This window comes from Myotis lucifugus, unplaced genomic scaffold (genome assembly GCF_000147115.1).
Source record: "Myotis lucifugus unplaced genomic scaffold, Myoluc2.0 scaffold_30, whole genome shotgun sequence".
Lineage (NCBI taxonomy): Eukaryota > Metazoa > Chordata > Mammalia > Chiroptera > Vespertilionidae > Myotis > Myotis lucifugus.
This window is the reverse complement of record NW_005871078.1, coordinates 3,613,824-3,641,700: the sequence shown is the minus strand read 5'-3', so window position 1 is coordinate 3,641,700 and position 27,877 is coordinate 3,613,824. Positions and strand designations below refer to the sequence as shown.

Genomic DNA, 27,877 nt, shown 5'->3' with positions numbered 1-27,877 from the left:
AGGACACATGTTGATGATCTCAGACCCTTTATGTTCGGGCACCACTGGAATAGCCCTTGGCACAGCTGTTGCTCCTGGCACTTCCATATAGGGAAGGCAATAGGGTGACATAGGATTTTCTCATGCCCTCTCACAGGTTAGTTGTCTGCACTGATATTATTCATTGTGGGACTACCACCTTGTATTTTCAATGATCCTGAAATATTCTTTCATTACCTCTTTTCCACCCTATTTCCCCCAGTGGCCACAACATTCAAAGTGGTACAACTAGAATTGGAATAGACACAGGGGAGTGGTGCTGAGCTAACACCTGCATTTCATGATAACCTGCTTAAAGCAGTCTCCCAAAAATGTTTGACACTATTTATATATGTTATGTTGTGAAAGTTCAGGCTTTTAAAAGATAAGCTAGACATTACACTGCCACCTTATTGCATGAGCTTAGGAGGGCCTTCAGTAGACAACCATGAGTCTAAACAATGACCAATAAATAGGTAGTATAGAGAGAGATATTTCTCTCTTCCCACTATAAAAAGAGACATGATAGTTGAGAACTCAGTAAAATGGTTATAGGAAAAAATGTTATGTGGGGCACACAAGGATAAATTCTTATCACTAAAAGTCACAGGGTTATAGTATGGTATTACATGAAGATGTAGATTATTATTTAAATCATGCGGTGAAAAAACAATTGAGCTAGGACCACCACTATTTTCTTCTTGTAAGTAATACTGATAAAGATCAGCTGGACATTACATTGCCTCCTAATGGCCTGATCTTGCAAGGGCCTTCAGTAGACAACCATGAGTCTATTCCATGACCAATACATAGGTGGTATATAGAGAGAGATTTCTATGTTCCCTCCATGAAAAGAGACATGATAGTTGAGAACTCAGTAAAATGGTTATAGAAAAAAAAATGTTGCATGGGGCACTTTGGATGACTTCTTGGCAGTAAAAGTGACAGGGTTATAGTTTGCTATTACATGAAGATGTATGTTTTTATTTGAATCATGTGGTGAAAAAACAATTGAGCTGGGATCACCATCATTTTCTTTTTGTAAGTAATACTGATAAATTCTCTGGAAAATCTCTTGAACCTGGAAGATATGTCACAGGCAAATCTGAAAATATAGTAATACTTGACATTGGCAGCTTGTATGATCTATTCTGACAATAGCCAAGTGTATCGTTTCCCACCACCTAGTATTACTCCTTCCCTTCTTTTCTCTATCAGAGGCCACTACTTCCACGGAAGGAAGTGGGACTACCCAAGCAGGACTTGTAGGAGGTGAGTTTTATTTTAAACTGAATCTCTGGGGTTTTGAATCAACTCCCTGTTTGTCTGTAGAGAAACACTTGAGTGGGAAGATGGGGGAAGGAAATGGGCCTGTATTTCCTCTGGACACACAGCATGCCAGAGTCACAAACTAAGATAAGCCTGAAAACCATATTCTCATATTCCCCATCTAAATTGCAAGGAACAGGCCTACAGAGCTAGTTCTTTGATTTGCAGGTATTAGGCCACCCTGTGGCCGTGCTCCTGCCTATCAAGGCCTCAACCTTTATATATGGTTGGACATTTTCTTACAGCCTTTACTAACATCTGTCACTTTGACTTATCCTGTTTGTTGATCACTGTTGGTCTCCAGCTGCTAGAATGTAAGCCACATTAGGGGAGGGATCTTTCAATATTCTGTTCACTGATATATTCAAATGCCTAAAATATTATTACACAGAAAAGATGCTTAATAAATATTTGTGGAATCATGAAATGTGTATTTATTTTGAAGCTCACACTTCTTGCTTTAATAGGTACCACAACACTTTCACCTGGAGCCAGCAGCAGTTCACAGACAACCAAGCCAGGTAGGGTCACTAAGGAAATTCACCATAGGAGAGTATTAGAGTCACACATTTCTACTTTAAACCTTGCAGTGTCAAAAGCCTTCATGTAATTGATGATGAACTTTTACAAAGATGAAGCATCTTCTGCCTTTTTCTTCCTTTAGGCACCTCTGTGACACCTGGGAGTCCAGGGACTGGAAGTGAAACAGGTGAGGGTGACATAAGACCTCCTTTCTCTTTCCCTGGCGCCAAAAAAAGAGGAAACTCCAGTAGCTACAATGATCCACAGGTGGGGCAGGGAAGGACATTGTGGAAAGTTATGGACAGTTAGTTAACTTCCCTCTGAAACAGAGATCCTAAGGATAGGTCTTCTGGTCATTCAAGGACACACAGCTACTTCAGTACTGAAGAGGGAGCTATGCTTCCTTGAGGCCTTTATCTTTCTCATCTTTAGGTGCTACACAGGAATTCCCCAGGACAACCATTATACCTGGGAGTTCCCACACGTATAGGTTAACAAGAAGAAATCTCCATATTTGAAACCATAATATAGATATTAGGTCTGCTCTGATAAAATATCAAATAATCTTTTTCCTAATATTCCAATTCCCCTGACCTCACCCTGCACTAATTTCTTCCATCAGAGGCCACAACGGTAACAGAAAGCAGTGGTACTTCTGGAAGTGGATTCAGAGGTGGTGAGTAAGAGCTCCTGCAGCTGGGAGTTTAATATTAACTATGACTATTGTTACCCTGGCCTGCTGGGAGGTGTGCTTTCCTGCAGAGTGGATCACACATGCTGCCAGTTCTTAGATGTAACATATTGTGGAAAAGCTCTCAACACTGGCTTCTAGTTGTTCCCGTTATAACTTTCTAAAGTGGGGCTGGAGTTAGAATCAATATGAGAAGTTTATCCTGTGATGGCATACACAACACTAAGATGGTAGGAGTAGCTGAGAAATATTATGTATCTGGGAAGGAGCCAAAACTATTAGAACTCTTAAACAGGCCTATTGAGGGAAATTCTCTAGGCCAACTATTACACCTGGGAGTTCCCACACAGATAGGATAACAAGAAGAAATTTTCATATTTAACCCCACACTGTAGTTAGTATTCTTGTTCTGATCTAATCTGTCAATAATTTTTTCCGTAAAATCCCAAATCCTCTGACCTTACCATTCATCATTTCTTCCTTCAGCTGGCACTCCTGGAACAGGATCCAGACCCGGTGAGAATGAGTACCTCACAGTTGGGGTTTACCATTAATTATGACCCTCCACAAGCTCCCATTTTGGAGGTGTTCTTTCCTGCAGAGTTGTTTGTATTTACTCAGTATTTTCTTTGATTTAACATATTTTAATACACTTTCAATGCCTGCTCATGCCTCACAGCTGTAACTTCCTTACGAATGGCTATTGGTGAAATCCCTGTAAGAGGTTTCCTCTGTGATGGCATATACATCACTAAGATGATAGAAGACCTGAGAATATTCTATATATGGGTAGAAGAGAAAGCAATGTGAACTCTTAAGCCTATGCTACATATAGGTCCTCTCGCTCAAAAGTGCAATAAGGATAGTCAGTAGTTTTTTGACACACTCAAATAGTTTTCTGGTTTTCCTCTCACATTAGGCGCCACTGCAGTGCCACAAGGCCAAGCAACTGGGAGTGTGACAGGTGAGCCTGGGAGAAACCCAGTTTTCTTCCTCATTTTAAGTGAATGGAATGTCTGTAGAGGGTGCCTTACATTGGAAATATTGCAATTTTTACTACTTTCTTAGTGATGTGGATTATAGGAAAGGTATATGATTGTCAACTCATCAGGAAGTAACGAAAGGGCCCTTTGATATAACAGATACACTTAGACTTCTTTTAGAGGCAGGTCTTTAGGAGCTGTATAGGAGTCACCAAGAGTTGCCTTTGAAGATCTCAGAACTTTTGTGTTTCAGGCACCACTGGCCCAGCTGTTGGCACAACTGTTGCACCTGGCAGTTCCAACACAGGTAAGTCAACAAGGTGGCAGGGAAACTTTCAGATGAGATTTCTCCTCTGTTGTTATCCTGTGTAGCAGAACTACCCTAACTTTCAGTGGTCCTCAAATAATTTTCAATGATCTCTATCTGCTTTTCCTCTATATTTGGGGCCAGAGCTTCTGTAAAAGATGGTGGAATAACAAGAGGTTGTTTGTTTGTTTTTTCCCTTCTCTTAGAAGCCACAACTTCCACAGGAGGCAGTAAGGCTACTCAGGGAAGATTGCCAGGAGGTAAGCTTCTTAGTCCAAAGCCCAGGTAATTGATGACAAACTTTTACAAAGATGAAGCATCATCTGCCCTTTTCTTCCTTTAGGCACCTCTGTCACACCTGGGAGTCCAGGGACTGGAAGTGGGACAGGTGAGGGTGACATAAGACCTCCTTTCTCTTTCACTAGGATCTTGGCAAAGGGAACTCCAGTAGCTACAATGATCCATAGATGGGCAATGAAGGACATTGTGGAAAGTTATGGACAGTTATGTTCCCTCTGAAACAGAGATCCTAAGAAAAGGTCTTCTGGTCATTCAAGGACACACAGCTGCTTCAGTACTGAAGAGGGAGCTAATGCTGTGTTGATGGCTTTATCTTTGTCATTTTTAGGTGCTACACAGGAATTCACTAGGATGATCATTATATCTGGGGGTTCCCACACAGATAGGTTCACAAGAAGAAATCTCCATATTTAAACCCAATATCATTGTGTCTCCACTGATAAAATATCAACATAATTCTTCTTTCATATCTCAAATCCTCATTCCTCACCCTTCACCATTTTCCTCTTTCAGAGGCTACAACTTCAACAGAAGGCAGTGGCACATCTGGAACTGGATTCAGAACTGGTGAGGAAGAGTTTAAACATTTGGGGTTCAGAACTGGTGAGGAAGAGTTTAAACATTTGGGGTTTACCATTAATGATGGCTCTTCTTAGCCTGGCCTTCTGAGAGGGGTGCTTTCCTGCAGAGTGGTTCTTATTTTCTTCCAGTTCTTTGATTTACTATATTTTGGAAAACTCTCAATATTGGCGTCCTGTCTTACAGTTGTAACTTTGTAAGGAAAGGCGGTGGTGAAATCAGTATGAGAGATTAAACTTGTGATGGCACAGACATCACTAGGATGTCATTGTGAGATGAGAAATATTATCTATATGAGGAGAGGGAAAAGCAATGTGAACTCTTAAACAGGCATATCCTATGCACGGGGGTTCTCGCTCAAAATGCCAATAATTAAAACAATATTTTTCTGGGACATTGAAATATTTTCCTGTTTATCCTTGTATGGTAGGCACCACTGTGAGGATGAGAGGTGAATGTAGGAGAAAGGCCCCTCTTTAACCAAATTTGACTGAATGGAATTTCTGGGACAGTTTCTCATGCTGAGAACATTACTGTTTTTATTGCTTTCTTCCTGATGTTGGTCATATTAAAACCAGATTCTCACCTCATCAGGAAGTAGAGACAGGGCCCTTTGCTATAACAAAGATACACCTAGAACCCTTCTGGAGGGAGGACGTCAGGAGAAGGACAGGACACATGTTGATGATCTCAGACCATTTATGTTCGGGCACCACTGAAATAGCCCTTGGCACATCTGTTGCTTCTGGCACTTCCAACATAAGGGAGGCAACAGGGTGACATAGGATTTTCTCATGCACTCTCACAGGTTAGTTCTCTGCATTGATATTATTCCTTGCGGGACTACCACCTTGTATTTTCAGTGATACTGAAATATTCTTTCATTACCTCTTTTCCACCCCATTTCCCCCAGTGGCCACAACATTCATAGTTGCTCAACTAGAATTTGAATAGACACAGGGGAGTGCTGCTAAGCTAATACCTACATTTCATGATAACCTGCTTAAAGCAATCTTCCAAAAATTTTTGACACTATATATATAAGTTCAGGTTTTTAAAAGATAAGCTAGTCATTACATTGCCACCTTATTGCCTGAGCCTACAAGGGCCTTTAGTAGACAACCATGAGTCTAAGCAATGACAAATAAATCGGAAGTATAAAGAGAGATATTTCTCTCTTCTTGCTATAAAGAGACATAATAGCTGAGAACTCAGTAAAATGGTTACAGAAAAAAAATGTTATGTGAGTCATGTAAGGATGAATTCTTATCACTAAAAGTCACATGGTTATAGTTTGGTATTACATGAAGATGTAAATTTTTATTTAAATCATGTGGTGAAAAAACAATTGAGCTAGGACCACCACTATTTCTTCTTGTAAGTAATTCTGATAAAGTCTCTGTAAAACCTCTTGAACAAGGAAGATATGTCACAGGCAAATCTGAAAATAAAGTAAAATCTTGACATTGGCAGCTTGTATAATCTATTCTGACAATAGCCAAGTGTGTCCTTTCCCACCACCTAGTCTTACTCCTTTCCTTCTTTTCTCTATCAGAGGCTACTACTTCCACGGAAGAAAGTGGGACTACCCAAGCAGGACTTGTAGGAGGTGAGTTTTATTTTAAACTGATTCTCTGGCTTTTTGAATCAAATCCCTCTTGTGTGGTAGAGTAAACACTTGAGAGGGAAGGTGGGCAAAGGAAATGGGCCTGTATTCCCTCTAGGAACACAGCATGCCAGAGACACAAACTTACATAAGCCTGAAAACAATATTCTCATATTTCCCCATCTAAATTGCAAGGCCCAGGCCTACAGAACTAGTTCTTTCATTGACAGGTATGAGGCCACCCTGTGGCCCTGCTCCTGCCTATCAAGGCCCCAACTTTTATATATGGTTTAACATTTTCTTATAGCCTTTACTAACATCTGTCACTTTGACTTTTCATGTTTGTTGATCACTGTTGGTCTCCACTTGCTAGAATATAAGCTATGTTAGGGGAGGGATCTTTGAATATTCTGCTCACTGACATATCCAAATGCCTAAAACATTGTTACACAGAAAAGATGCTTAATAAATATTTGTGTAATAGGGAAATGTGTATTTATTTGAGGTCACTCTACTTGTGTTAATAGGTACCACAACACTTTCACCTGGAGCCAGCAGCAGTTCACAGAAAACCAAGCCAGGTAGGGACACTAAGGAAATTCACCATAGGAGAGTATTAGAGTCACGAAGTTCTCCTATAAACCTTGGAATGTCAAGAACCCTTAGATAATTGATAAATAACTATTAGAAAGATGAAGACACCATGGGCCCTTCTTTCCCTTTTAGGTACCTCTGTCGCACCAAGGAGTCCTGGGACTGGAACTGAGACAGGTGAGGGTGACATAAGGACTTCTTTCAGTTTACTGGGACCTATGTGAAAGAGAACTCCAGTAGCAACAATGTTATATAGGTGGTCAGGAGATGAAATTGTGGAAAGTCATTGACAGTTCATGGCCTTCTGAAACAGAAATCCTAAGGAAAGGTCTTCTGGTCATTCAAGGACACAAAGCTTTTTCAGTACCAAAGAGGGAGCTAACGCTGTGTTGATGGCTTTATCTTTGTCATTTTTAGGTGCTACACAGGAATTCACTAGAGCAATCATTATATCTCAGGGTGCCCACACAGATAGGTTCACAAGAAGAAATCTCCATATTTAAACCCAATAACATTATGTCTCCACTGATAAAATATCAACATGATTCTCTCATACCTCAAATCCTCACTCCTCACCCTTCACCATTTTCTTCCTTCAGCGGCTACAACATCAACAGAAGGCAGTGGCACATCTGGACCTGGATTCAGAACTGGTGAGAAAGAGTTTCTGCAGTTGGGGGTTTACCATTAATGATGGCTCTTCTTAGCCTGGCCACTGGGAGGGATGCTTTCCTGCTGAGTGGTTCTCATTTGCTCTGAGTTCTTAGATTTACCATATTTTGGAAAACTCTCAATATTGGCTTCTAGTCTTACAGGTGTAACTTTGTAAAGAAAGTCTGGTGGTGAAATCAGTATGAGAGATTAAACTTGTGATGGCATAGACAACATTAGGATGTCAGTGTGAGATGAGAAATATTATATATCTTAGAAAAGGGAAAAGCCATGTGAAATAAACAGGCATATCCTATGCAAAGGGGTTATTGCTCAAAATGCCAATAATGATATCAATATTTTTCTTGGACTTTGAACTACTTTTCTGTTTATCCATGCAGGGTAGGCACCATGTGAGGATGAGACATGAACTCCTATTTAGGAGAAAGGCCCCTCTTTAACCATATTTGACAGAATGGATTTCTGGGACAGTTTCTCATGCTGAGAATGTTACTGTTTTTATTGCTTTCTTACTGATATTGGTCATAGCAAAAAGAGATTCTCGCCTCATCAGGAAGTAGAAACAGGGCCCTTTGCTGTAACAAAGATATACCTGGAGCCCTTCTGGAGGGAGAAAGTCAGGAGATGGACAGGACACATGTTGAAGATCTCAAACCTTTTGTGTTTCGGGCATTACTGGAATAGCCCTTGACACAGCTCTTGCTCCTGGCACTTCCAACATAGGGTAGGCAACAGGGTGACATAGGATTTTCTCATGCACTCTCACAGGTTAGTTGTCTGCACTGATATTATTCATTGCGGGAATACCACCATGTATTTTCAGTGATCCTGATATATTCTTTAATTACCTCCTTTCCACTCTATTTCCCCCAGTGGCCACAACATTCAAAGTGGCACAGCTAGAATTTTAATAGACACAGCAGGGTGGTGCTGAGGTAACACCTACATTTCATAACAACCTTCTTAAAGCAATCTCCCCAAAATTTTCTACACTATTTATATATGTTATGTTGGGAAAATGCAGATTTTAAAAAGATCAGGTGGACATTACATTGCCTCCTTATGGCCTGATCTTGCAAGCCTTCAGTAGACAACCATGAATCTATTCAATGACCAATACATAGGTAGTATATAGAGAGATATTTCTATGTTTCCTCCATGAAAAGAGACATGATAATTGAGAACTCAGTAAAATGGTTATAGAAAAAAAATGTTGCATGGGGCACTTTGGATGACTTCTTGGCAGTACAAGTGACAGGGATATAGTTTGCTATTACATGAAGATGTATGTTTTTATTTGAATCATGTGGTGAAAAACAATTGAGCTGGGATCACCATCATTTTCTTTTTGTAAGTAATACTGATAAATTCTCTGGAAGAACTCTGGAACCAGGAAGATATGTCACAGGCAAATCTGAAAATATAGTAATACTTGACATTGGCAGCTTGTATGATCTATTCTGACAATAGCCAAGTGTGTCCTTTCCCACCACCTAGTCTTACTCCTTCCCTTCTTTTCTCTATCAGAGGCCACTACTTCCACCGAAGGAAGTGGGACTACCCAAGCAGGACTTGTAGGAGGTGAGTTTTATTTTAAACTGAATCTCTGGGGTTTTGAATCAAATCCCTGTTTGTCTGTAGAGAAAACACATGAGTGGTTAGGTGGGGGAAGGGAATGGGCCTGTATTTCCTCGGGGAACACAGCATGCCAGAGTCACAAACTAAGATAAGCTTGAAAACCATATTCTCATATTCCCCATCTAGATTGCAAGGCCCAGGCCTACAGAGCTAGTTCTTTGATTGGCAGGTAGGAGGCCACCCTGTGGCCCTGATCCTGCCTATCAAGGCCCCAACCTTTATATATGGTTTGACATTTTCTTATAGCCTTACTAACTTCTGTCACTTTGACTTTTCATGTTTGTCGATCACTGTTGGTCTCCAGCTGGTAGAATGTAAGCCACATTAGGGGAGGGATCTTTGAATATTCTGTTCACTGATATTCAAATGCCTAAAATATTATTACACAGAAAAATGCTTAGGAAATAATTGTGGAATCATGAAATGTGTATTTATTTTGAAGCTCACACTACTTGCTTTAATAGGTACCACACTTTCACCTGGAGCCAGCAGCAGTTCACAGACAACCAAGCCAGGTAGGGTCACTAAGGAAATTCACCATAGGAGAGTATTAGAGTCACACATTTCTACTTTAAACCTTGCAGTGTCAAAAGCCTTCAGGTAATTGATGTCGAATTTTTACAAAAATGAAGCATCTTCTGCCTTTTTCTTCCTTTAGGCACCTCTGTCACACCAGGGAGTCCAGGGACTGGAAGTGAAACAGGTGAGGGTGACATAAGACCTCCTTTCTCTTTCCCTGGCATCAATAAAATAGGAAACTCCAGTAGCAACAATGGTCCACAGGTGGGGCAGGGAAGGACATTGGGGAAAGTTATGGACAGTTAGTTAACTTCCCTCTGAAACAGAGATCCTAAGGATAGGTCTTCTGGTCATTCAAGGACACACAGCTGCTTCAGTACTGAAGAGGGAGCTATGCTTCCTTGATGCCTTTATCTTTCTCATCTTTAGGTGCTACACAGGAATTCCCCAGGACAACCATTATACCTGGGAGTTCCCACACGTATAGGTTAACAAGAAGAAATCTCCATATTTGAAACCATAATATAGATATTAGGTCTGCTCTGATAAAATATCAAATAATCTTTTTCCTAATATTCCAATTCCCCTGACCTCACCCTGCACTAATTTCTTCCATCAGAGGCCACAACGGTAACAGAAAGCAGTGGCACTTCTGGAAGTGGATTCAGAGGTGGTGAGTAAGAGCTCCTGCAGCTGGGAGTTTAATGTTAACTATGACTATTGTTACCCTGGCCTGCTGGGAGGTGTGCTTTCCTGCAGAGTGGATCACACATGCTGCCAGTTCTTAGATGTAACATATTGTGGAAAAGCTCTCAACACTGGCTTCTAGTTGTTCCAGTTGTAACTTTCTAAAGTGGGGCTGGTGTTAGAATCAATATGAGAAGTTTATCCTGTGATGGCATACACATCACTAAGATGTTAGGAGAAGCTGAGAAATATTTTGTATCTGGGTAGGAGCCTAAACAATGAGAACTTTTAAACAGGCCTATCGAGTGAAATTCTCTAGGCCAACTATTATACCTGGGAGTTCCCACACAGATAGGTTAACAAGAAGAAATCTTCATATTTAACCCCGTACTGTAGTTAGTATTCTTGTTCTGATCTAATCTGTCAATAATTTTTTCCGTAATATCCCAAATCCTCTGACCTTACCATTCATCATTTCTTTCTTCAGCTGGCACTCCTGGAACAGGATCCGGACCCGGTGAGAATGAGTACCTCACAGTTGGGGTTTACCATTAATTATGACTCTCCACAAGCTCCCATTTTGGAGGTGTTCTTTCCTGCAGATTAGTTTGTATTTACTCAAAATTTTCTTTGATTTAACATAGTAGCAATAAACTGTCAATGCCTGCTCATGCCTCACAGCTGTAACTTCCTTATGAATGGCTATTGATGAAATCCCTGTAAGTGTTTTCCTCTGTGATGGCATATACATCACTAAGATTATTGAAGACCCGAGAATATTCTATATATGGGTAGAAGAGAAAGCAATGTGAACTCTGAAGCCTATGCTACATATAGGTCCTCTTGCTCAAAAGTGCAGTAATGTTAGTCAATATTTTTTACACACTCAAATAGTTTTCTGGTTTTCCTCTCACATTAGGCGCCACTGCAGTGCCACAAGGCCAAGCAACTGGGAGTGTGACAGGTGAGCCTGGGAGAAACCCAGCTTTCTTCTTCATTTTAAGTGAATGGAATGTCTGTAGAGGGTGCCTTACATTGGAAATATTGCAATTTTTACTACTTTCTTAGTAATATGGATTATAGGAAAGGTATATTATTGTCAACTCATCAGGAAGTAGTGAAAGGGCCCTTTGATATAACAAAGATACACTTAGATTCCTTCTAGTGGCTGCTCTTTAGGAACTGTATAGGAGTCACCAAGAGTCGCCATTGAAATCTCAGAACTTTGGGTTTTAGGCACCACTGGCCCAGCTGTTGGCACAACTGTTGCACCTGGCAGTTCCAACACAGGTAAGTCAACAAGGTGGCAGGGAATCTTTCAGATGAGATTTCTCTTCTATTGTTTTCCTGTGTAGCAGAACTACCCTACCTTTCTGTGGTCCTCAAATAATTTTCAATGATCTCTATCCTCTTTTCCTCTATATTGGGGGCCAGGACTTCTGTAGAAGATGGTGGAATAACAAGAGGGTTTTTTTCCCCCTTCTCTTAGAAGCCACAACTTCCACAGGAGGCAGTAAGGCTACTCAGGGAAGATTGCCAGGAGGTAAGCTTCTTAGTCCAAAGCCTAGTGCTATCTATCATCCTTTGTCTATTTGGCTTGCTGCAGTGAACAAATGAATAAGAAGGAGTGTCATGGAGGGACCTGCATTGTCTCTGAAGCCATATTGTGTGATATCAACCTGATAATTATTTTGCTTGGGAACTCCAAAACCTCAGATGTCTCAGCCAGTCTGTCCTCAGTGTTCTGGCTTACAGAGATGTTCTCTGCCGCTCCCCACCCCCTTGGAAAAAAAATGATATAAATGTATATTGCCGATATCTCACCCCCCTATTACTTCCAATCCTCCTTACCCCAGTAGCTTGCCAATTTCTATTCCCTCTCTCATTTACTTATACATAATATTTATTGTTTATTTTTTATCTCTCCATACTAGAGAGCTCCATGACGGCAACTTGCTTATCAAAATGCTCTAAGTTATATAAAATATTATTACTTATAAAGATCAAAACCATACTTTATTTTCTTCCTTACACACCTCTGGCACACCAGGTGCATCTGTCCCTAAAAATGAAATAGGTAAGGGGCATTTAAAAACCTGTTGTGACATTTAATTGCCACATAGTGACAGGGAAACCTGGGAAATAAAATACTTTGAAGTTACTCATTTTTTATTTTCTTCAGAGAAGACTATCTTCAGGAAAGGGCTTCCAATGTTTTAGGGCCACATTGGTGCTGCCAAGATGAACTGTGGAGGAAATACTCTATTGTTCCATTCTATTGTTCCATTTCCATTTTGCATTTTAGGTACCACTGAAGAGTTTTCTGGAACAACTGTTACATCTGGAGGTTTTAACACAGGTAGGTTAACAAGAAGGAAATACCCCTTATTTAACCTCTCTTTTAGGGCTGCTATAATAAAATACTATTGCAATATCCCTTCCCAGTATTCCAAGTTACCAGACTGTATCATCTTTGCGTGTTGCAGGTACCACTAGGGTAGCTTCTGGCACTACACTTGAACCTGGGAGTTCAAACACAGGTGAGCCAGCAGCTGGAGAGAATTGCCCACTGTACTGTCATTGAGAAAATTATACCCTTAACTTTCGTCAGAATGCTAAATGCTCTTTAGCTCATGTTTGTCTACCTTTCCTCTTTCTTAGAAGCTACAACACACCCTAGAGGCAGTGGAACCACAGGAAGCACTACAGGTGAGCTCGCAGGCATCCTAAGCTCTCTACTTTTCAATGACATCATAGCTAATACTTTCGAGCACTAACTATTCGACATACACACTTCTCATTATTATTTCTTTTATCCCTCACTCCAAAACGATGAGGTAAGTACTATTCTTTTTACAGATGAAGACATCTGGGGCTCAGAGATATTAACCAACTTTCCCAAGGTCACACAGCAAATAAACAGCAGATTTCAACTCAGGCAGTCTGGCTCTAAAGGCCATCCTCTTAACCATGATACTATACTACCATTATACAATATCACTAGATTTCCTTATTATATGTCTAAATTTTTCTAGAACATTAAAATTTCTACAGCATCCATACATTACCCAAATAAAAATTCAACAGGCCATCAATTCTGCTTCATTTCTTTTCCTAGGAGAATCTAGTAGCCTGGTCACTGGCATTCAAATAGGTAAAGGAAAATACCTTTGTCTATTGAACATTGACCCCAGAGAAAGGAAAATTATCTTTGAGACTCCCCAACACCACCCCACATTATACTCTCCCTCCAACAAATTTATATTCAGAATGCAAATTAGAAAATGCATAAAATCACTCTGGAACAAGCTATTCCTGAAAGTGGTCTTTTTATATAATAGAGAATTTTGTAGTTTCCTAATCCTATTTAGAATATAATCTTCTTATGGGAATGAAATCACACCATGTTGCCATTCAATTTTGCTTTTAGGTTCTACTGGAGTGGCCCCTGGCAGTACCATCTCTTCTGGAAGTTCCAACACAGGTGAATCAATGAGGAAACATGTACTATAATTTCTTTCTTGGGCTAGCTCTAAAGCAACAGCACATGATACCTTTTTATTATAGGTTTCCACTAGCCCTCACTACTTCCTTTCACTCTCAGAAGCTACAGTTTCCATAGAGGGAAGCCTAACCAATGAAAGTAGAATTGGCAACTCTTGAGTTCCTGCTAATTCATAGTCTGCCTTTGCCTCTTCATGGGGATATTTGTTAGAGGAAGCGTATACTTATGAAAACCATATTATTTCTTTTGGACAAACCTTATACTATAATTCTTAACAGAGATGTCCAGAAAGGTTTCTCCTTGTGACATTCAAGCTATTACCCTGGTGTCAGATGAAGGCCATATATGTCCCTATGGTTCTCTTTAGAGAAACAGAGATGATGGAAGTAACTCTGGAAGTTTAGGTCTATCTAATTTTGGATTTCAGATAGTGTGAATTTATTCGTTGAGTATAATTAAATACATTTACACAAATGTTGTTTCTATGTCTTGTTATTAGGAGCCACCACTGGCACATCTGAGAGTTCAAGTCCTGGAAGTAAAACAGGTAAACATGAGAAAGGCCCAGAAACCTGTGATAGTTAATCCTAGGGAAACAATTTATCAAGACTGAACTATAAGCCTATGTATTTATTGTGGCCCTGAATTAAAAAATGGAGAATGCACCTCATTTTGGCAGGATAACCCAAAGAAGGGTCTTCTACTTTTGAGTTACAGTTTTGTTGTTGGTTATGCTCTTCTCAGGATGGTCAATATATCACCATTTGCATTTTCATTTTCTTTCTTCTACTTTAGGAACCACTGGTGTGGTCTCTGGCACAACAGTTGCACCTGGAAGTTCCAACACAGGTAAATCAATAATCAAATAGGGAATATAAGGAGCTTCAGTGAGGAGGTACCCTTCACGTCCCTGCCCCATCAACTCCTCCACCCAAATTCACACATTCCCTTCCATATCCTGGAGATGCCACCAAACTTTTCTCAGTTATGGGACTTACTCTTCTTTCTTTCTTTCTTTCACTTAGGGGCCACAACTTCTTCGGAAAGTGGTGGAACCACTGAGGGTGAAATGAAAATAGGTAAGCACTAGAAATCAGATCATTATTTTTCTATTCATCTTAAAGTAAATTACATTGGCTATACTAAACTTAGTGGAAATACTACTCTACCTAAATCTCTCTTCAAGCACAAATTCTCAGTATGTTAGTACTTTATCCCATGTAAATTGCCCTTTTCTTTGTATATTTGTAGTAAAATGGCATAATAGAAATTATGGCATCACTTAAGGCAAGAAAGTGCTGATGTAATCCTCTTAGTTCATTAAGAAACCCAAATTTGTTCAAAATTAAATCCTACTTTTAAACCAAAGGGAATTTACAAATTGATTCTCTCCTCTTGTGATTTCAGTTACCACTGAGGTCACTACTGGCACAACAACTGCACCTGGGAGTTCCAATGCAAGTGAGTGATGAAAAAGTTGAAGAGCCACATGATCTTTACAGACCTGGTGTCTGCCATAGGAATTGTACATAAAGTAATGCTATTGCAGATTTTTAAAAAAATTTCTGTATCCCATGCCACTCTCTCCTATTTCTTCTCAGAGACTACAACTTTTACGGAAGTTGAAACTACCACTGGAGTTGGAATGGTAACTGGTAAGTGGTTTGCTCTTTCAGCCTTTTGGTACTCAATAATTTTCTGTTTGAGTTTGTGGTAGATGATAAATGAGTGAGAAGATGGCTGAGATAGGGTTTTGTATTCTATTTGAAGAAACAATATGTCAGATCAATAACACTTGGACCTTGTTGTCAGACTTATTTTTTTCCATACACCAGCCTTTTAGATGTGAGTTTATGAAGCCAAAAATGATGTATTACTTTCAATCTTTTATTTATCTTGCCTTTGCAGGTACTACTACAGGGTCTGCTGGAGCTTCCAGGGGCCCAGGGAATACCAGTCCTGGTTAGTAGATATGTTTAGTTCATATTTCTTGGGCTTTTCTTACCTAGGTTAGCTCCCTGGTTTTTCCTAGAAAACATCCTATACATGTAATTCTCTAGACACATTATTTTATTTTTTTAAATTTATTCTTTTTTTTTTGGTTAAGGAATTCTACAACAATATTAGTAATAGTTATCAGTAGCCAAGAAGGTAGTAGAGATCACTACAATAGATGTTAGTAAATTTGTAAATTAAGGTCTCGATTGAGATTCCTTATCCTTGATCACAAGTTTAGAAGCAATTAAAAAAAATTTATTTTTTTAAATTTGTTTGTTTCCTTCCATTGGAGAACAAGAGAGATAAGTCACTGGAAGAAAATCATGTGACTATAAGACAAACATTCCCTAATTTAGTAATTAGATTCTAGATGATTCTAGATCTAGAGAAATAAAATGTATGAGGAAATTAGGACTTTTACTTCCATAATTTTTTGACATGCAAGCATTAGAAAGTGCATTGAACAATATGCATGGCTTAATATTTGGTGCAAGAACAATTGTTAAACTGCTCTCTATTACTTAAGAGAAACAGGAACACTTGTGAATATCACACTCTTCTTAGGGCAAGAAAGCCTTTGCAAGGCTCATCCTTCCCTTTTACAGGTGCCACTGGGATAGCCTCTAGAATCTAATTACTAAATTAGAGGAGTAGAGGTTAAAATTCAGCCCATATCCCTATAACAAGGTGAAAATTCATGAGGCCTCATCTGCCCAAAGGGATGTTTATTGTAATTCACAAAGGTACCCTATGGATGAGCTGCAACATTGGCCCAGACTTTCATCTGATTTACTTTCTCTCTTGTTGTTGATCTTTGAAAAATAGTCATAAGACGTGCATCTGAAATGAAATGTTCTTCATTTTCCTTTGTAGCTACTACTGTAGTATCAAGTGGAAGTACTGGTGGCCCAGAAAGTTCCAGTCCAGGTAATAGAAATGACTGACTGAAATAAAGTTTACATGCTAAACATTCTTCTCCCTTAACACCCAAGTGTTTCAGTTATCCAATATTTATCCCTTTGAATGAGTATCCAACTTGAACTTTAAAAGAAAAATTGTTCCAGATGGACTTAAATAGGCAAGAAATACTTTATATAAGACTAGAGGCCCGATGCATGAAGATTCATGCAGGAATGGGCCTTCCTTCCCCTGGCTGCCGGTACTGCCTTTGCGCTGGCTGGAGCCTCTTTTCTGCCTTCCCACGCTGTCCAGAGGCCCGGAGCAGCTGGGATGGTGTGGAAAGCCTGCATCTGCTTGGGGCCTGTGTATGCAAATTAACCCACCATCTTTGTTGGGTTAATTTGCCTACGCATGCCTGATTGGCTGGTGGGTGTTGCAGAGGTATGGTCAATTTGCATCTTTCTCTTTTATTAGTGTAGATTATTGCAATAGGGTCAATGCCAGTGCAATAAGGGTGAGATTTTGAACTCAACTCTGCTGAAACTAAAGGCAGAAGTTTTTTTTAAGTGTTGGGGTGAAATGGTGGAAAAGTACTGGAGGGCAGGCCATTAGGGGAGAGGTTGGTCTAAATGATTAGGCCATGGATGGTTGCTAATTGGTACTTATAGAATGAAAGTAGGCTCCTACCTTCCCACAGAGACAGGGAGATAAGGGTGCTATTATTCTTGATGATTACATGTCAAGGGGGTGGCTCTCAGGTCTTTGAAAAAGATTCCAGGATTTTAAAACTGGCCAGAGCTGAAGGAATATTTGCATCTCAGAGAAATAACTTATAATTGCAAGTTTTTTAAAAATAAAGGCTCTAAGAAAAGGGAGTCCAGGGACCTGTAGTCAGGAAGAAGCATGCCTGAAGTTTGATCAGGCTGAGGGAAATGTTAAGTCCATCTTAATAAACAGAGATGTTTTCTCATTTTCTCTCACTCTACTATAACTTCTGTCCCGCCAAAACTGCTACAGGATAACCAAGAAACCAAGTTATAGGAAATAAAACAGTCAAGTGCGGAAAAAGTTTTTGTCACTTAGAGAAGGAAATTCAAGTGAAATTTACCAGGATCATAGGAAAATATTCATTTCTGTGAGCAAGGAGCTGCTGAGATAGAAACCTCTTCTGGTTCAATTGCAGGAGCCTTAGTATATGCATGAGAACATGCCAGGTGCTTTGAGACTTTGTTCCATGTAGAGGTGTCTCGGGACATGTTCTTTTGAGCCCAGAGAAAGCTCATTGCTCTTTTGCTGCTCATTTTAGGTACCTCCCAGGAAGCATCTGAAACGACCATTGCTTCTGGAATTTCTACCACGGGTAAGCCAAATAATAATAAACAAACTTTGCTTGGTGGCATCTCAGAAGACAGGATAGGTTACCAGAAGTTAAACTCTATCTTCTCCCGTCCACTGTATGCACCATGTTTGTCCCTCCCTTAGTGGTCACTGCTTCCACAAGAGTCAAGGAAACCTCTGGAACTAGAACATAACCATATGAATGCTGGCAATACATACTCGTCGCTGAGCAGTGTGCCTGTGATTACATATAAGGAGCTGAGTTTGGGGGAGAGGCGTGGTGGAAAAGAAAAAGGAGAGAGGCCAGGAAGTTATGCTGAATTTCCTTTTGGAATATGACTTTGAAGCTCAACTAGGTGTGTGTTTTTTTCTAGGACTTTTTTGGTTAGGCTTTCACCAGAACGCCTTTCCTAAAGACATAGTTATAAAGCTCTTAGTTTGAAATCTCTGAGTAGGAGATTATGAAATATGCTATTCCTGTCAAATGGAATACTAACAAACCCCGAAGTGTCCTAGCCAGATTAAATGAAATGACCCAAATGTACTGGAATGAACTGTCTATTCTACACAAAGTTTTCCTTGAGCATGAATGTGTGTGATCATTTGTACACTCATATACTAGTACACAGAGGCTTGATGTGCATACATGTTATTCTGATAAATAAAATGACAATGCCATCCTCTTATTTCCCCTCAGAAGCCACTGCAGTAGCAACAGGAGATCAAGAAACTAAAAATAAGGCAGGTCAGTATGGGGAAAATCCTAATTTCCTTATTATTCGGGAGAGATTATTATGGGCACCAAAACTATCTTTACAGTATGTTTAATGCTAACCCATAAACATGTACAGCATTGGCATGCAAGCATTATTTATTTATAGCTAATACTTTAGAGCACTAACTATAAAAAATCATTAAGTAATTATAATTATCTATCTCATAATTGTACAGCAATTATGGTCTCAGGAGTGGAGAGTGTTAATACCCATCTATTAGTTGGTACTATTGAGTGAAGGGATCACAAAGGATCTGATTGAGTTTAATATTGGCTAGAGTGAGAAGGGAATTCTACCAAATAGCCCTTGAGAAGACAGAGACATGAAATAGCATGAGTGAATTCAGGAGTCAACCAGATATTGGTGATGACTGTGTGAAGTTCAGGGAAGAAATGGTATCAAAAAGGTAAGTAGAGGAAAGTTCATGAAGGACCTTATTTCCAAACTTAAACAAGACTTTAATCCAGTGGTTCTCAACCTTGGCTGCACATTAGAATCACCTGGGAATCTTTTTAAAATCCTGATTTCTAGGCCTCATTCGATGAGACCCACTGGTTTGATCCTTACACTAACTGGGATCTCTATTAGACTTTTATTAAGAGAATAATATGATCAGATAGGTGTTTTAGAGAAAGTACTCTGATAACAAGGTGGAGATTAGGAAATTGTTCTTTATTTTTTTTCTTATGAATATCTTCAATGAACTTTTGGAATTCTGGTTCAGGGAAAATTTTTTCTGCTGTATTTATGCCCCATAGATCATTACTCTCTCCTGCTGCTGGTTTCTGTTAACCTGCCAAACTTTTTTAGTTCGGGATTAGCCTCGCCTCCCTCAGTAAAGAGAGACACTTGATCCCCCAAACTCCCACATGTTTAATTTTCTTTCTGTTTTTCTGTACCTATTATTTGTTGGCATCTCTCTACCTAAACATGCAGAAATTTTAAGTTCCTCTCAAATATTCTCTTGCTTCTAGGCCAGACATTTTACCTGATAGGTAGAACAAAAGTATTAATCTGATTATTAATTGTTTGAAAATAGAATTTGAATTTATCAGGTAATTGTTGGGTTGACTAAAATATGTGATGTGCAAAGCCTCAGAAAGAAACATATGACCAGTTTAAAGTATTTGGTTAGGGTAGAGATAGAGCAAGATTGAAGTAGTTCAAGAAGACAAAAAGAAGATAAAAGTTTTTAAAGGATTAAATAAGTTGGTAATTACAAATACATTTCTCAGATATATGAGTTATTCTTTTTCTATTTTTCATTAAAAATATTTTTATGGATTTCAGAGAGGAATGGAGAGGGGGAGAGAGATAGAAACATCAATGATGAGAGAGAACCATTGATTGGCTGCCTCCTGCACACCCGCTACGGGGGATTGGTCCACAACTTGGGCATGTGCCCTTGACCGGAATCGAACCTGCAATTCTTCAGTCTTCAGGCCAATGCTCTATCCACTGAGCCAAGCCGGCTAGGGCTTCTTTTTCTTTTTGATTATGTATTTTATTGTTGTTTTCATCAGAATTGTCTCCAAAGAAAATTTTGAAGAGAAGTTTACCTTGATGGCTTATCATTTCTCCTTTAGATTCTCATATGCCTGCCATTAAATTGGAGATCCAAAGGGAATACTCTCTAATGGTGGAATTTCAAATGCCTCGAGGAGCAGAAAGGGAAAATAGACAGGAATGTGTCTGTTTGTACGGCTAGCAATGTAGCCACTTACTTTCAGTAATAAGATAACTCTACTTACCCCGAAACTATTCTAAGGACTTTAGGGACTAATCTGAGCTGTCTGTTCTTACACAGGCTGTCCAGCACCACTTCCACCACCTCCAGGTAAGAATACCTGCACTTGAAAAGCAATCATTCTGCATTGATATTTAGATGAGAAACTGGGTTTAAGGGCAAAATAATACAATCTGTTCTGTGCACATTGAGTTTAAGGTTCTTACAGATTGGCCAGCATGCTATTTATTAGACTGAATGAGATCTGGGTCCATCTCACACATGATGTCTGGACTGGAGCTAGAAATTTGAGAGTTATCTACTTAACGTTATAGTGGACACTGTGGAGAGAGAGGAGGTATCAGGGGAAAGACTAGAGAAAGAGCTGATAGAGGAATTTCAGAGTGTTGAATCTGAAAGAAGAATATTTTCAAGATGAGAGTTACAAGTGTTAGCTATTGCAGGGAACTTAAAAATCTGAGAAGGCCCTTGAAACTGGTCATTATAAAGTCTAAATTTCCCCTAAGAGAAATTTAGAATTCTCATTTCCTGGGGTTTCTAAAAAATAGGAAATATATGCTTTTTCGAGACAATTTGCTCAAAGTAGGTGGATATGATTTTTCCACTTAAAGGCACCATAATCCTCCATAATTCTGTGTCTCTGAAATCGTAGTGCTAATTACACTATTGGCCACCTGGTGGTTACCTACAAGTAACAGATGGTTATATTTTGCCAAATTTAATTAGCGTTTATCATTTCATGTTAACAGTTTGCTATGGTCCACTGGGAGAAGAGAAATCAGTAAGTACATAGTTCTTCTTCACTTTAATCCAAATTTGCTGTCATTCCTGTATTGGAGTAAAAGTCTAAACTTGGTTTGTTTCTGTAGCCTGGAGACACATGGACTGCTAATTGCCACAGATGCACCTGTACCAATGCTAATGCGGTGGACTGTAAACCCAAGGAGTGCCCTTCTCCCCCCACATGCAAAACTGAAGAGAGGCTTGTAAAGTTCAAAGATAATGACACCTGCTGTGAAATTGGATACTGTGGTGTGTATTCATAATACATTATTTGAATTGAATTGAATTGAATTGAATTGAATTGAATAGTTGTTTACTTACATATCCAAGAGATATTTATTGAGCTGCTAATATGTGCCAAACACTATGCAGGATAGGTGTGATAAATAAAACAGAATCAGTAGTTTCCCTCTTAAAATTTACTATCTTTGTAATGGGGAAACCTAAAATTAACAGCTATGAATATAAGCAGTAGATTAAAGAGTTATGATGATGTTATGGGAAGAACATTATGATTGGCTGATAAATACTATCCCATTTACAATTTCTGTTTTATAAATAAAAATAATTATAATGTTTACTTTAGGATAAAATAATATATTTGTTTTTCAGAACCAAGAACATGTTTATTTAACGATACCAACTATGAGGTAAGGTCGTTTTCTACTTTATCCTATTTTTATCAATATAATTATGAACAAATGCAGCCTTTTTCAGCTTATGACATGAAAATTTCATAGTCAACTGTGGGGAGGAATTTTTTCCCCTATTTTCAATTTTCAAAAGGAATGTCAAATGTAACACTCAGCATGGCTCCCTTCAAAGGGAGAAAATATACTTGATCATTAACTACCTAGCATTAGAGCTTCTGAATAATATTTCCATGGGGCTTGCCAGATGGAGAAGATACACTTTGTAACATTCTAATCAATGAACAGAGTTAAACTGTAATTATAACCAGGAAGATCAGATGGCCAAACTGTCACAGATCAAATAAGAAAACCCCAAAGACTAGAACCCCATAATGTGAATATAGCAGTACAGGGGTGGGTTTTGACAACTGATTTGGCATTTTGGAAAGTACTTTAACATCTTAGAAAAAGTACCAGGAAGCCATAAAAACCAGATGATTCTCAAAATGACTTTAATACATTTTAACTGATGATACTAAATATTAAAAAATCTGAAATAAAGTATATGTGGTATGTTAGGAAATACATAGAAGCAAAGCCCATGAGAGTTTTAATTTGGTAACTTATTTATCACACTCAATTTTTAGTTTCTTAATTTTTAGTTTCCAAAGGTGACCTGACTTGAGAATTTATGATAGTCTTTAAACATAAAATATGATGATTATTTAAAGAACAAAGAAAACATTTACCTCTATGCATTTATATGCAAAACAATTGAAATAATAAAATTCTAGTTCGCCAGAAAGTTTATTTTGTAGTTTTAGGCCTTGAAAGAAATGCAATTTCCCAAACTGGTGTTTGAATTTCGAGCATAAATTAATTATAAAGCAATCTAGAGAGCTTTAAAAGTATATGACCTGAACCTGTATACGTTTGTTAACCAATGTCATCCCAATAAATTCAATAAAAAGAAAATAGTATAGAAACACAAGCAAAGATAGATGTTACTTGTCATTTGTGATAAACCTATTTTATGCCCTTCCCCTCCATTTGAATTTCCGATTTGTTGCCCCTTAAACTTAGAGCATAAAAACCGGTCAATTGACTGCTACAAATAAAATAACCTTTCTTGAAAACACTTAAAAACTATAACAGAGTAACTGTATGCAGATCTTAATTTGAGAACCTTGACACATTCTGTGCTATCAATGATTAACTTTGATGGAAGTAGAAGGCTTTCAATCCACCTTTTCTTAAATATTAACCTAATGGCTGAACGTGCCTCTGGAAATTCACTAACCATCATGAATTTTGATTTTTTTTTAAATACAGGTTTTATTATCAACAGCAAAAAGAAATCAAGGTGACTAATTACTTTGTTCTCTCCCCATTCCCCCTCTCCCCCAGATTGGTGCTTTTTTTGATGACCCCAACAACCCATGCGTCTCCTACTTCTGCGACACAACTGGTTTCCGTGCAGTGGTCGAAGACTGCCCCAAGCAGACCTGGTGTGCAGAAGTAAGTCATCTTCTCAAGTAGTACAACAACAAGGTTCACTTCTCATGTTCAATACAAACACAACCTGTCTTCTTTCTCATTTGGAAAAGTTTATATCTGGCCAATAGACCTCTTATAGACTTCATTCCAGATTTCTCATTGACCTTTTATTATCATGTGTATTTTTCATATCAAAGATATATTTGCAGGCTCTCTAAAATTTAATCTAGTGCTATTCTAGAAGAAGTTAGTTTCTGTGGAAAGCATATTGTTATTTTTAAGCAAACAAAAAAAAAACCTAGTTTGTTATCAAGGTTTATAGAGTCAGGTTAATAATTTTCTATAAAAATACAAAAATTTCATGTAACTCCATGTGTCTACTGTTCAGAGTTTTCTTAGTGACACAATCTTTATTTTTATGGTGCTCCAATGTGGTGAGAATTTTGAATTAATAAATACTTAAATGTAAGTTAAGAAAGGTTTAAGCTTATTTTTCTTTCTGAAGATATAATTGATAATATAGTTCAAAGCTTTATTTTAGAACTTTAATATTGGACTTCCACATTTATTGCATTTTTATCCTGAGACATTGATAAGTTTAAGAGAATAATAATGTGTGAGGTAAAAATTCCTGCCTGTGAGAAACTTACAGTGTCTGGTAGTAATATCACTGTTAAAGTATTTTTCAATTACATTAGTAAGGGGTGTTTTTTTTATTCCTTTGCATTTTATTTTAAAGAAAATTTCATTTAAGTATTGTTTTTCCCTTTCAACCCACTGTTGCAAAAATTAGTGTAAATACTGTCTCATTTTTATTACTACTGTCTCCCATCCGTGCTCCCTGAAACTGAGCCTAAGGTTTTCATCTGTTCCATTTTCTCCCCTTGAAATAATATTTCAATAAGTTAAAAAATGTTATATTATTTATAGAAAATTTCAGTCTTTTTTCTTTTTCTCTCACCCATATAGGCAGACCGAGTCTATGATTCAAAAAAATGTTGCTATAAATGTAAGTAAAATTAAGCTCCACATGTAGAGGCAATATAAACTGTTGAAAAAAATTAGCTTCTTTAAACAAAATGGCAGATCATTAAAAGAAAGTTTCATGTGTTTTTAACACAATAGGTATTCTAATCTATATGCATAAACTGACAATGGATATTTGCACATAATATACAATAGTTACTTATTCGTGTTGGTTGTAATAAAACTAGTTATGTTTACAAGGAAAAAATAATTTTCATGGAAAGAAATTTAGCTTGCTCTCATCTAACATCAGCAGGTTATGTTGTAAATTGATATATTAAATCATAAGAATGATCAGCAATGAGAAAATAAATAGATACCAAAAATAACCATGCCCCTCTGTCTTCCTTTCCCTCCCCCTTTTCTTTACTCCTTCCTTCTCCCCTTCCTCCTCTTCCTTCTTTCCTCTTCTCCTTCTCCTATGGTAGGAATAATAGCAATAACAATAAGATAACATTTATTGAGTATTAGTCACTTCTGCTGGGTGCTGACATAGATAATCTCATCAGTAAAATTGTGAAGTATTTATTATTATTCTCTAATTATGGTTAAGAAAGCTGAGACTTAGCAATTGTTAATGTGAAATCTTTCTGACTCTCGGATCCATTTTTTTTTAGGTAATACCAATTGCAGATCTTCACTCGTCAATGTGACTGTTAAGTACAATGGTTGCAAGAAAAGACTTGAGATGGCAAGATGCGTAGGGGAATGCAAACAGACCATCAAGTGAGTTTTTCTTGTAACATGTACTGTATGTTAATTTTGTAACATTGTTAAGCTATGAAACTTTTAAAACATTATATAGGAAAAAAATTTAAGATTTTTTTATTGGTTGTTAGAGATAGAGGAGAGGGAGAGATAGAAACATTAATGTGAGACTGAAACATTGATTGGCTACCTCTTGCATAACCCCTACCTGGGACTGAGCCCACAACCTGGGGGCATGTGCCCTGACCAGGAATTAAACTGGCAACCTTTTGGTGCATGGGATGACACCCAACCAACTGAGCCACACTGGCCTGGGCCATGGAAAACTTTTATATGCTAGCTAATGATCAGAACCTTAATATTTAAAATATTAGAATATGAGAATCCTAATAAGTGATGAATCATTTTGAAGTAGCTTTCTCTATATATCAAATGTAATACATTTATGGCAAATGTATTTATTTTCATACAGTGATTACAGAGAGTACTTAAGCAATTACTCTTGCTAAAAGTGTATTTTTAAACTGTCACATGCATTTTAGATATAACATTTTACATTTTTTCCTTTATGTACACTTACCCATGTAAATTAATTTATAAAGAATAATGATTGGGTGTTAAACTGCATATTTTAAAATCATTTTTATTTATTTTTTTGCACCATAATGCTCTAATTATGAGATTATAAATCTCCATTTTGAATTTCTTTTCCTCTTTTTTTTATCTTACTACCACTTATCACTGATCTACATCAGAAACGTATAGCAATACAAGGTGTAGGAAAAAAAATAAATTGGTTGGGAGGCTTGGTAAATCACTTAGACAATTAGAAGTTGAGCATTGATGTCAATTTATTTCCAAAGACATTCCAAAAATATTAATTACTGGATATTTTATTTTTTAGGTACAATTATGATATCTTTCAGTTGGAAAATTCCTGCCTTTGCTGCCGAGAAGAAAACTATGAGTTCAGAGACATCATTCTTGACTGTCCTGGTGGCAAAACCTTGTCTTACAGATACAGGCACATCACAGCGTGTTCTTGCTCAGACAAGTGCCATCAATCTTCATCCTCAGCGAGCATGTAATGTTAACATTACCTTTCCAGTTGTAACAGGCGGGTATTTATTTTATAAGTGAACAAAAATCAGCACTCACTTGTGAGAATAATGAAACACTGTATCTCTATGCAAAAGTAAATTCTCATTATGAGGCATTTTGTTCTTTTGTTGACTGAATCTGGAAAAATAAATACAATTTTGCAAGCAATTCGTGAGTACATGTATTTATTTTATAGCAATAAGAATTCTTTTTTATTTTAATATGCTTTATTTCTCAAGATAAGCAAGTTCTTTGGGGGATCTTTAATTGCAGTGCTTATCTGTGAATAGGTGGCTCTAGCCAAAGGAATTCTAAGGAGAAACTGAGTCATCTCATGGCTGGTCAATAAGCTCATGTTCTACTCTCCACCTGATGAGGCCATTGTCCTGCTTTGTTCTTTCCCTTTGGTTAAACTTACTGAAAATGTAGTCTTTGTTCTCTTCCCTCACTTCTCTATGCCAGTTACATCACCTCTTTCATTCTACTACAACTCCCTCTGCTTCGGACACCAGTGGACTCCTTAAAATTCTTCCTATAGGGGCTGATATCATTTCCATTCTTCCTTGAATCCCTTTTCTCTCTCTCTCTCTCTCTCTCTCTCTCTCTATATATATATATATATATATATATATATATATATATATTTCAGAGAGGAAGGAGATATATATATATATATATATATATATATATAGATAGATAGATAGATAGATAGATATATCAATGATGAGAATCATTAATCAGCTGCCTCCTGCATGCCCCCTACTGGGGATCAAGCCCTCAAACAGGGCATGTGCCCAGGACTCTTAAGTCTGCAGGCTGATGCTCTATCCACTGAGCCAAACCAGCTAGGGCTTGAATAATTTTTCTTACTGTTTCTGTTACATCATTTTCAATTAATGCTCTACATTTTGTGGACACCTTTGTTACCATTGTAATTGGCTAGTTATTAATATTAATATAGGAGGAGAGCAAAGGGGAGGCCACACATTATAAGCATGGTCTTCTGGATAACTTCACCAGGAAGCTTCAAGTTTCACAGTCCCTACAGGGAATCCGGTCCATTCCCTGCAGATCACTAGGGCAAGGGAGCAGACAGAGGGGGAAATGTATGCATGCACAGTGAAGTCAGGATGGCATAGGAAAGGTACTTGCCTATCAGTCAAACCTGGGAACAAAGATTATTGGGTAGGGGATGAAGCACTGCAGGCATGCAAAGTCTTGGAAGGGTAAAATCCTTGAGGCAATTCTCTCTCTTGTTCCTCTTGCTTCAAACCTGCTTCCTTGCACTCACTTGTTCGTGACCTACGCTAGCCCATCATGTGGCCCTAGAAGCCACATGGGCCATGACCATGCAAACCCCCATGCAATGCAGCTGGGAACAAGCCAGATGCTGGACTGGACTGTGCAAATATGGAGTGGAA

General features: G+C 38.2%; 1 protein-coding gene across 1 annotated transcript in view; it reads left to right on the top strand.

Annotated features, from left to right (window-relative positions):
• Nucleotides 1-26,595, top strand: part of MUC19 (mucin 19, oligomeric) — a 105,796-nt gene extending 79,201 nt beyond the window's left edge. The window contains 45 exon segments of the mRNA XM_023752268.1: nt 1,237-1,290; nt 1,815-1,868; nt 2,012-2,056; nt 2,302-2,352; nt 2,489-2,545; nt 3,047-3,076; nt 3,480-3,524; nt 3,797-3,850; nt 4,057-4,110; nt 4,194-4,238; nt 4,664-4,717; nt 6,285-6,338; nt 6,863-6,916; nt 7,062-7,106; nt 7,529-7,582; nt 9,129-9,182; nt 9,704-9,754; nt 9,898-9,942; nt 10,188-10,238; nt 10,375-10,431; nt 10,933-10,962; nt 11,365-11,409; nt 11,682-11,735; nt 11,935-11,988; nt 12,751-12,804; nt 12,932-12,985; nt 13,107-13,154; nt 13,876-13,929; nt 14,450-14,497; nt 14,746-14,799; nt 14,976-15,029; nt 15,358-15,411; nt 15,552-15,605; nt 15,859-15,912; nt 16,822-16,875; nt 18,155-18,208; nt 18,884-18,931; nt 20,770-20,799; nt 21,459-21,490; nt 21,579-21,741; nt 22,105-22,142; nt 23,532-23,642; nt 24,591-24,630; nt 25,265-25,373; nt 26,260-26,595. Coding sequence (XP_023608036.1) covers nt 1,237-1,290; nt 1,815-1,868; nt 2,012-2,056; nt 2,302-2,352; nt 2,489-2,545; nt 3,047-3,076; nt 3,480-3,524; nt 3,797-3,850; nt 4,057-4,110; nt 4,194-4,238; nt 4,664-4,717; nt 6,285-6,338; nt 6,863-6,916; nt 7,062-7,106; nt 7,529-7,582; nt 9,129-9,182; nt 9,704-9,754; nt 9,898-9,942; nt 10,188-10,238; nt 10,375-10,431; nt 10,933-10,962; nt 11,365-11,409; nt 11,682-11,735; nt 11,935-11,988; nt 12,751-12,804; nt 12,932-12,985; nt 13,107-13,154; nt 13,876-13,929; nt 14,450-14,497; nt 14,746-14,799; nt 14,976-15,029; nt 15,358-15,411; nt 15,552-15,605; nt 15,859-15,912; nt 16,822-16,875; nt 18,155-18,208; nt 18,884-18,931; nt 20,770-20,799; nt 21,459-21,490; nt 21,579-21,741; nt 22,105-22,142; nt 23,532-23,642; nt 24,591-24,630; nt 25,265-25,373; nt 26,260-26,443 — 2,582 coding nt within the window. The 3' untranslated portion in view covers nt 26,444-26,595.
• The last annotated feature ends 1,282 nt before the right edge of the window (nt 26,596-27,877 follow it).